This window comes from Emiliania huxleyi (genome assembly GCF_000372725.1).
Source record: "Emiliania huxleyi CCMP1516 unplaced genomic scaffold EMIHUscaffold_5, whole genome shotgun sequence".
NCBI classification, from domain to species: domain Eukaryota; phylum Haptophyta; order Isochrysidales; family Noelaerhabdaceae; genus Emiliania; species Emiliania huxleyi.
The window spans coordinates 468,574-479,048 of NW_005198244.1; the positions used below are offsets into that span (position 1 = coordinate 468,574).

Here is a 10,475-nt window from a genome sequence, read left to right on the forward strand (position 1 = left end):
CAGCAGCGCCTTTAGCTTGCCACTGCGAGCAGCCTGCTGCGAGTCGTCGTTGCCGCCAATGTGCTGCCCTTTGACGAAGACGTTGGGCACCGTCCGCTGCTGCGTCAGATCGAGCAGCGCCGCCTGGAGCTCGTCGCCATCGGCACGCTGATCCAGCTCGATGGCCGTGTACGGCTGCGCCATGTCGTCGAACAGCGCCTTCGTCTTGGCGCAGTACGGGCACCATGATTTGCTGTAGATGACCACATCCTCCGCCTGAGTGGTCTGCTGGATGCTCTCTCCTCCGAGAGAGGTGATGCGACGCTGCACACCGGTGTGCCGCACCGCGGCAGCACAGGCCGAGCGTGCATTGCCACACGGAGCGCGTGGCTACCGGCCGCGAGGACGGCCAGCAGCAGCGCGCGCATGGTGCACGCCTAACGAGCCTCGGCGGATCCTTCGTCCAGCAGAGCCTCTAACACGTGGCGCGCGCGGCGCGCGCGCGCGCGCGCGCGCTGTTTGTTGTGGCCATCCGGTTGGCCTCGACTCGTTATTTCGGACGGAATTGTCACGCGACCTACGACACTCAGCCTACTCCATGCTCCGGAAGAGCTCGATCGTCGACTCGAGCTCCGCGCAGAGGATGTGTATACTTGTTACGTGAAAACCCGCTGGGACCGAGGATGTCCACACACACACACACACACACACACCACCTCCTCCTCGCGCGTGTTGTAAATAAATGTAGAGGGAGGCGCGCGCCGAGCCGTCGTAGGCGCTGCGGCCCCTCCGCACGAGCTCGGCGTGCAGCGGCTGCGTGCAGTGGTGAGGGAGGGTGTAGAGGATGTAGAGTGTAGAGCACTGTAGAGCTGTAGAGATGTAGAGCGCTCTGGAGCGAGCTGTAGAGCGCTGTAGAGCTGTAGAGCTCTACATCCGGCGCGGGACGGACTGCCTGCGTTGTAGACCGATGTAGAGTGCGAATCACAGTGAAATCACTAAGTAAATCGCGCTCTACATGCGCCCTACAGCGCTCTACAATGCAGGGCAGTCCGTCCCGCGCCGGATGTAGAGCTCTACAGCTCTACAGCGCTCTACAGCGCTCCAGAGCGCTCTACATCTCTACAGCGCTCTACACTCTACATCCTCTACACCCTCCCTCTCAGCATGAGTGTGTCCCTTCTTGTTCATTCATATTAACAACGAAGGCTAGGTAGCTCAAAAACATTAGAGCGCCGCGGCGCGTTGATCGCGGCACCAACCCCGCGGCGGCGCCATCTCACGCGGCGGGACGCGGCGCAGCGTCGTCGCCAAAACAAATGCGTGCGTCGCGGCGCGGCCGCGGCAGCATCAGCATCCACATCCACATCCACGTCACGTCCACGTCCACGTCTCGTCTTTGTCGCGGGCGCATTCGCTGCGCGAAGGCTAGCGCGAAGGGCGACTCGAACCCGGAGCCAGCCGGCGAGGCGACAAAAACGCACGCGGCACGACGCTCACTTCCTTGAGATGCTCTTGATCTGGGTGGCTCTGCATATACTGCCGGGCGGGGCGGAGACGCGCGACGGAGTGGTGGAGGCGGCGGGGCGGCGGACGACGTCTAGTACCCGTGCAAGAGCCTGAGATATGGGGAGATATGGGGAGATAAGATATGGGGAGATATGGGGAGATATGGGGAGATATGGGGAGATATGGGGAGATATGGGGAGATATTGGGAGATGTTGGGAGATATCATGCGCTCGCACAGCCCGCAAGAGCCTAGTAGCTCTACCATACCTCCCCAGTAGCGCCCGCGGCTCGTGGGGGCGCGCCCGAAGCTCCATCTGACCTCTCTATTTTCCCTAAAAGCCGTGGTATCAAAACACTCAGGGGCGTCGGTTACCTCTAGACGGGGTCGCGAGCGCGACCGCTCCAAATGGGAACGCGTAGTCCGTCTCGGCGCGGCAGGGGAAGGCGGGAAGCGCGCCGTCGGTGCCATCAGCAAAGTCCGATGAGCGAGAGAGGCGCGCACACACGTTCACCCCTCAGCTAAGAGAACACAGCGCCATTACGAGTGTGAAGCGCGAAAGCTCCCTCCTAGAGTTTGTGCTGGAGGATCGCGACGAGGCGTCGGTGAACTGAAGTCCAACCAGTGTGAAGCGCAAACGTTCCGCGTCCTTTTCGCGTTGCGTCATGTCTCCTCGAAGGCGGAGAAGGCCTTGGCAATGTTACACTGTCTCCTCGAAGGCGGAGAAGGCCTCGGCAAGGTTACACTGTCTCCTCGAAGGCGGAGAAGGCCTCGGCAAGGTTACACTGTCTCCTCGAAGGCGGAGAAGGCCTCGGCAAGGTTACACTGTCTCCTCGAACGCGGAGAAGGCGGTTGTAGACGCACGGCTTGTTGCCGCCATCCATCAAATCACGCACACTTGCGAGTCGCAGTCGCATGCGAACGACTCCACACACGACGTGGAGTAGCACCCGGAGCCCACAGTTTGATTGTTGCAGTTGGGAGTGGCGGTCCCGCAGCGGACGAGCCCGGTCCCGACAGCCTCAGAGCCGCACGGGAAGCATTCGCACGGCGTCGCTTCGGTGCATCCGCCCCATTTGTACTTCTCGAACGATTCGACGGCGGTGCACATTTGGGTCTCTTCGCAGTAGGCAAAAGACCCGTCGGTGCAAGTGTAGCCGTTTTTGCCAATGGTCCCGGTGTTGGGGGTGTCGCAGTTGCAGGTCACGGGGTTGTAGACGCACGGCTTGTGGCCGCCATAGACACCCGAGGTTGCGCCCGGGCGTTCGTTCCAGTAGACCTTCTTGAATGATCCCTTGGGTTTGCCCCCATCCGCGTATTTGGTGTCATACCATTCGAAGCAGCCTACATTCGCGGTGGATGAGCGTCATTTGCATGGGCACAGAGCGCGCGAGTGTGAGGGGTGAAGGGCGCAACCGTGAATCCAGTTGGCGTCGTCGCTCAGTACCCCAACAAATGTGTGCCCTGCGGCGGATTTGCGGGCGGGTGGTGAGCTGCCAATGGACAACGCAGTGATGTGCTCAGGTGGCTAAGCCTAGGAAGACACCATTCTGAATGGCAAGGCGCTCGCACTCGTTAGCGTCCAGAATGTCGCGGTAATTAACCGGGCACGTGACGCCAGGAGAATAGGTCTCGAGGATAAGGAGGAGGAGAAGTTCCGTCCCCGACCAGGCTTGCGAGATGCACCTACGACAACCGCCCGGCGTCAGGGGGTGTCTCGGAAGTGCGGGTCACGGGGTTGTCGGCGCACGGCTTGTGGCCGCCATAGACGCCCGATGTTGCGCCTGGACGGTTGTTGTAGTAGACGTTGCGGCTGGACCCTTTCGGGTTTCCCGGGCTGGGGTACCAGTTGAAGCAGCCGTGGATCCAGTTCGTGTCGTCGTTCAGTTCACCTTTCCACACGCCCCCTGCGGCGAAGAGGGTGGGCGGGCGCGTGTGAGCGTCAATGCATACTCACCGAGGGAAGAAAATACTGTGCTAGCATCGAAAGGCACCATTCTGCTCGGCGAGGAGCTTGCACTCGCGTGCGTCCTGAACATCCCGGTATTCAGCCGGGCACGTGACGTCAGGAGAGTAGGAGAGGAGGATTGCATATGGAGCCCCTGCCGCAGTCGTAACGGTCACGGCCCCGATCGACTCCGAGATACAAGGCTTGTTGCCGCCGTATTCACCCGTCGCTGCGCCCGGCCGATTGTTGAAGTAAACCCTCTGCCACGTCCCCGGAGTCGCCGGAGTTGTGGTATCGTACCACTCGAAGCAGCCGTCTATCCTGCGAGGGCGGGGGGGCGCGGGTAAGCAGCGTGTAAGTGTGGACTGCGAGGCACTGTTACTAGGGAGGCACCAGTTTGCGTCGTTGTACAGCTGCCCAACCCATTCGTATCCTGCGAGAGCGAGGGGGTAGCGGGTAAAGCAGCGTGTACGCAGTGGACGGCGAGGCAATGACTGTTACGAGGGAGGCACCATTCTGAATGGCGAGGCGCTCGCACTCGTTTGCGTCACGAACATCGCGGTATCCAAACGGGCACGTGACGTCAGGATAGGCGAGGAGCGTAACGGCGTTCACAACCTCCGCATTGGCTGGACAAATGGAGCAAATCGGGTAGAACTCTCCGTCGTCACCGAGGAGGGTCTCGCCGCTTTCCGCGCGGTCGATTTCCGTGCAGTTGGCTCCGCTGTCCCTCGGCACACAGCACGTACAGGTCAGCTCGGCGCCGCAGGCAATGGCGTCGTCGCACTTGGGGATGGAATGGAAGGTGTAGTCGGAAGCAGCACAGCAGGTGGACGGTGACTTCCACCACCCAGGGTAGTCTGCGTGGCACCCATCTTTGTTGTGCGTGTACTGAAAGTAAGCCCCCGATCCGGGGGGGTCTTGGAAATGTTGGTCGATTGTCTCCTTGGAAAACCTCGTCGAGTAGAGCTTGCATTCGCCACCCGAGAAAGTCTTGTTGTCGTACGCGTTGAACCAGAACCCGTGGCATCTGAAGGGGGGTTGAGGGGGGGGCTTCTAGTTAACTGAGAGAGCCAGCAGGAGTGGCCGGGATACGGGGCAGGGGCGCGTAACTGGTCCCCAGTCTCCACTGGCCACTGGAGGCATTTGCTGTTGCACTCTGCTTTTGTCAGGTACTTGAAGGCTTTCAAGAGCGGACCTGTCTCGGTATTGTCCATCGCTTCCCCAATTGTATCGTATTTGGCGCACAAGTAGATGCTCTTTCCGCCGCCTTTGGCTCCTTGGTTGAAGTTGCCATCTGCGCCGCCCCAGCCATCGACGATCGTGTAGTCTTTCGGGCAGCTCTTTGACTCGTAGAACTTCAAAGAAACGAGTTTAGCACCTTCCGTGGACTTCGCCTGGCACAGGTAGAGGTAGCTACCGCCCACACCATTGTTCAGGTCCGCGTTCCAATCGGTCGCCTTGTCGGTCGCACGACCACCGATGACATTTTTGTACTTATCCGAAATTTCGCGGTCACAGTAAGTCTTTTTGCCTTCGACCACTTTGAGGTCGATGATCCCCTCCACGTTTTCGTCGGCATCCCCAGTGTCCTCCACGTTCTTGGTCGTGTGATAGCAGAGGTACATCTTGTCCTTCGACTTGGCATGTCTGGCATCCTGATTGAGGTCGCCATTCAGCGCGCCTGCGCCCTCTACGCTCTGCCACCCAACAGTGCTGGCGCACCCAGAGTCGCCAAAGATCCTCACGTCATCGATGATCCCGCTGTCTAGCCCCGCTGCCGCACCCGTAGCAGCCGTCCCGGGCCTTTTCGTTGTGAGCTGCTCTGGCTTACAAGCCGAGCGAGCGCATGACGACCGAGGTTCAGCATCCGGCTTACCGGCATTTAGATTGTAGCACGAGCACTTGGAGCAATCCCAGCCCGTGCCAATGAAGGCGCAGACGCCTAAGGAGAACCGACTCGGGGTGAGAGCGCGCGGGAGGGCGGAGGGGAGGAACGGCAAGCGAAGCACCTGGCTCGTTCGGAGGATCCAGGTGGCCGGCCGTGAAACACTCCGCCTCATCGCCAACCGGGGTGATAAGCGTGGTAAAGCGGTCTTCGGCCAGTCTTGCCGCCTCCTCAATGTCCGCCTTGCTGATCTCCGGAGCGTCCTGCGTCCCAGTGCCGATCCATGGCTCGACTTTTGCCATGATGGACCAGACCGTCACCATTTCATCGACAGTCAGCAGGTGCGGGATGTGGCTCTGTGCGTTGTTCATTGCGACACTGTCGCAGAAGTCGTCCAGCGAAGCCGTGTCTGAACCCACTCCCTTGGGCGACCCGCACGTGATTTGGGTGGACCCCACCGCTTCCCCGGCCGACACGACCATTTCGTTGCTCGTGGTGGTGAAGCTGCTCTTTTCCTGCTTGTAGTTGAAGCCCATAACGTCAAACCCACTGTTGGAGGCTTTGTTCAAGCTGTCACTCTTTGCGGACTGGTCCATCGAGGAACTGAACCGGTATGCCCGCGTCGCCTCGCAGCCGAGCTCGAACTTTGTTGGCAAGTGTGTCCCGAAGTCGTAGAGGAACGCGTCGAGATCAGAGGTGTAGTCCATTTGGTCGTCAGAAGCGATCTTCATTGCCAAGTCGAGCACAGCGGTCACGAAATACTCGGACATGTCGCAGCTTGTCAAATGGCTGGTATCGATCGTGGCGTGCATGGCCACTGCGCGGGCCCGGAAAGTGTACTCCTCGTCTAGTCCCTGGCTGGCAGCCTTTTCGTAGCTCTTCGTCTCCTTGGACCTTCCAAAGCCGATCTGCGTCGTCTTGGTTTGCTTCCTTTCCGTTCCAACGCCTCCCTTCTCTGCTTTCGTGGTCTGCTCTACTACCTTCTCGTAGCCCCCGCCTCGTGACTGGCTCTCGCTCGCTGCCTTGTCGGCCGAGCTCGCAATGCTCGAAGTCGAGCTCTCGACCTCAAGGGAGCAGGTTGTGAGCGGATGGTACACCGACACAATATCGGGCAGCGCGTAGTCCCGCGTGCCGACGCTCCACAGCTTGTTGGCGTCGTACGTGTACTTCAGGATGTCCTGCGGGTGCACGCAACGTGAGGCGAAGTCTCTGGCAGTGAGGGAGGGAGAAAAGAGAAGGGGAGGGGGGGCCTTGCCAAAGTTGTCCGGGTCATATCCCTTCCCAGCCAGGAAGTTGACAGCGCTGTTCTTGGTTGCAAGGCCGGGCGCGACGGGGAAGGTGGCGGTCACTTTGACGCCTCCGGAGACCGAGTCAACTCCGACTGTTGGGTTGTAAGATGCGTCGCAAAACGCGCGAATGTTAGACGGGTTGATCCCACACTGCTCGGGTTGCCATGCCCTGCACACGTTCACATCGACGTTGACTAACTCGCCATCGACTGTCACTGCGGTGAGGGCCATCCCGAGGTCGAATTCGGCTTTGGAACTCTGAGTGAAGTACACCTTGGCCGCATCCTTGATCTCCTCCAACTCCATCTCGTTGCCGTTGACGACGACTTGGTATTCGTACGTGTCGGACTCAGATGTCTCGCTCAGGCGGCGAGCGCCCGAGCCGCAAGAGACTTCGACGTTGTTGGGTCGCACGCCGAGCACCTGCGTCCGGGGGGGGGGCGCATCACTCTCCGTCAAGAGCGCGGCTGTGGGGAGTCCCTCCCGATCGGCTCGCCTGGAGGAGCTTGTTCTTCACCAAATTGCGAGCGAAGTCGGCGCACTCGGCCGACTTGAAAGCGATCACAAAAGACTTCATTCCTTTCGGTGCGAACAGGATGTCGCGCCCCGCGCTGACCCGCGACACTTCTGACGGGAGCGTACCGTCGCCGCCGTCCTGTGATGGCGGACAAGCAGCGGCTGTGGACTACAGAGGCTTAGCTAGATGTAGTACAGACGAGAGGGGGAAAGGGGGGCGGTGCCGGGAGCGGCAGCGCGATCGTATTGGGCAGCATGGACAAGTCGCGTGCAATGCGCGCAACCCCGCCAGAGGAGGGAGCAAGGCCAAAGACGCCGCTCGCGATGAGGCAGATGAAGACGGTGCAGAGCATGTTGCGGCAGCAGAACTTGGACCAGGAGGACCAGCCGGAGGCGGAGACGGAGCCCTCCGGCGTGGCGGTCTCATCGATCGTCGCGCCCTGAACAGGGTTTGTGGGAGTCAGACTGGCTGTGAGCTACGGGCAAAAGGGAACCCGGCGTATGCAGGCGGCGAGCACCGAATCTGTGGTCGACGGCGTGGAGCCGCGGGGCGGCTTGCCAATGCCACCGACAGACTCGGGCGAGACAGACTCGAACTGCGGCGCGCGCAACGCGCTGTCAAGCAAAGGCGCGGGGCAGTGTGTGTCGTCTGTGTGGGAGGGCGCGCACCGTGGACTCCTTGCCCGACGCGCCCTTCTCCTTTGCCTGTTTCTCGTCCTCGTCCTCGTCGGTCTCCGCCTTGACTTTCGTCTCGACGTCGTCGAGCAGATCGTACTTGTTGGAGACCTTCGTGGACGTGACCTCGCCCTTGCGCTCTGTCTTGTTGCGCGAGGTCGAGACGATCCAGTCGGGCTGGCCCTACGCATCGAACGCGCATGGGGTCCGCAGACGCACGGCACAGAATGCGGCGCTTGCCGCCGGGGCGGGCTTCTCCTTTGGAAACTCCTTGGCCGAGACGGTCCAGCCGTCGTCGCCCTACGCAATGAAAGCGGGGTGGGGTCAAGGAGTGGTCGGCAGGCGCACGGCGCAGAAGCAAGGCGCTCGCCGCCGGGGCGGGCTCCGGAAACTCCTTGATCGACGGCTGCATCTCGCCGCCGGCCGCCGCCGGCTTGAGAGCCCACTCGTCGATGCCCTGCGCGTGACGTACACTGTGGTCGACCACAGTGTGTGCACGGGATGGTGCTGGGAGGCGCTCGCCGCTGGGGCGGGCTCCTCCGGAAACTTCTTGATCGACGGCAGCGTCTCGCCGCAAACCGCTGCCTGCTTGAGAGCCATGTCGGTCTTGATGACCGGCTTGAGCGCCGGGTCGTTCTTGATGACGCCGTTGGGGACCGTCGGTGGGTCGGTCGGGCGCGCGAGCTTGGACCAGAAAACGAACATGGCCTTGGCCTTGTCCGAGTCGACCGGGCCCGCGTCAGGCGCCTTTTCCGCGGCCGGGTCCTTCTTGAGGACGTCCTCCGTGCCACACTTTGCCACGGGGATGTCCTTGACGTCCTTGACGCCGCACGCCTGTGGGCGAGGGAAAGTACGCACACGCTTTCAGAGACGGGAGAGGGATGATAATGCGGCCGGGCTCGCTCTTGGGCGGGCTGCCGACGGCCTTGGCGCCGGCCGGATCGTCGACGGTGAACGTAAGGCGGGACGCCTCGGGCACGGCGTCGAGCGAAACGCCCGTCGAAACGCCCGCAAAGTGGACGCCGGCGAGCGAGCCGGCGGGCTCGCCCTCGGACGGGACGTTGCCAGTGCCGGCACTGGCGGTGCAGGTGCCGCCAGTGCCGGTGTCGATGCCATCCTTGAGCGAGACGGGCTCGGAGGGGATGCCGACGGCGTTACCTCCGCCAGAGTCGATGACGGCCATGTTGTCCGCCAGAGACGCCTGTCAGCCACAGAACGCGAGAGGGTCGTCTTGCAGGGAAGGCGCAGCGTTGCGTGCGTTGCAGCGGTGCGCGTGTGCTATACCCCCTCCCTCAGCCACTGCAAGTTAACGCACACCTGCTCGTCAGCAAGCGGCGGCGGAGGAGAGAGCTTGAGCACGAGCTTGTCACCGGCGGCCGGCACGAGCTCGAGTTTGAGCATGTTGATCGAATAAATTCCTGCAGAGTCAAGAAGCGATTGAAGGTGGTGTCCCCGATGGCAGGTGCAGGCCAGCGCTCGAGTGGCCCTCACGGCTGCGGACACAGAGTGGCATTCTCTAGACGCAGCAGAGATGCGAGCAGGCGGGAACTTCACTCGGCGGGGTCAATCTCAGGTCAATCTCGGCTCGTAGCAGGAAAGGCAAGCGCCTACGGGATCGCGACCATATGAAAGAGGGTTAAAAACTGCTATTGAGATGACTAAGGGGTACATCGGGGGTACATGGGGGTACATGGGGGTACATGGGGGTATGAGAAAATCTCGGGCAATCTCCAAATCTCACACATCTCCAATCCCCCACCCTCCACCTCCACCCCCACCCCCACCCCCACCCCCACCCCTACCGCCACCCCCGCCCCACCAGTACCCAAGCCTCGCCTTAGAGCCTCGGGTAAGGGAAAAGAAAATCGTGAAATCGCATCAGGTTTCGCATCTCCGCCGGAGGACTAGATGCGAGCTCTAGATGACTGACGAGTGTCGGCCAGGAGAACGCGGACGCGCCTACGGACCGCACGTCGCGGCGTGAGCGTCGAGACGAGGCCGCCGGCACGCTCTCTCGCGTCCTCGGCGCTCGGACTGGAGCCGGGCGGCGATTGGCCAGCAAGCGAGAGCGGGTCGCTCTCTTGCCAGAAGAGAGGGAGGGCGGTCGCGCGCGCGGGACAAGGGTGTGGAATGGGCAGCAGCGGACGCGTCTCGCGGCCTCCTCCATGGCAGCGGTTGTACCTGCAAGCGGGAGTAGGCAGGCGGTGCGAGGCCGAGGGGGGTGCAGCCGCTCGCGCCGCGAGCGAGGGCGCATCGCATGGTAGGGGTGGTGAGGGGGCGGCGGGTTCCGTGAGCAATAGGCGTCGCGAGGGTCTAGGTGTGCAGCTCGCGGCGGCATAGTCGGGCGCAATGCGGCGCGGCAAGCGCGAGCGGACGAGGGAAAGTGCATGGTATGCCTCGTGTGGATGTCAGGCAAAGGCGGTCGGGGGAACTATTTTCAATCAAAGAAGAGCGCCTTCAGCGCTAGCTTTTTTTTGTTCGGCACCACTCTATCGAGGTCTCGAGTAATTTTCGTTTTTATGTGGCGCTCGCGCGACCGACGTGGTCCCACCGACCGACGTACGTGGTTCCATCAAGCCTGGCTGGGCAGACGCCTCCGATCTTGGGATGGCCATCCCAAGATCGTTCCGAGACGTCACCGAGAGACGCCACCAACACCATACGATGGTGCGTGA

General features: G+C 61.6%; 1 protein-coding gene across 1 annotated transcript; it reads right to left on the reverse strand.

The window, feature by feature from the left end:
- On the reverse strand, positions 1–273 carry EMIHUDRAFT_58950 (putative glutaredoxin; the record flags this gene model as incomplete). Its single annotated transcript, XM_005766953.1, has 1 exon — positions 1–273. A coding segment is annotated over one exon (273 nt), but the record flags the coding sequence as incomplete, so codon positions are not given.
- Positions 274–10,475: the final 10,202 nt, after the last annotated feature.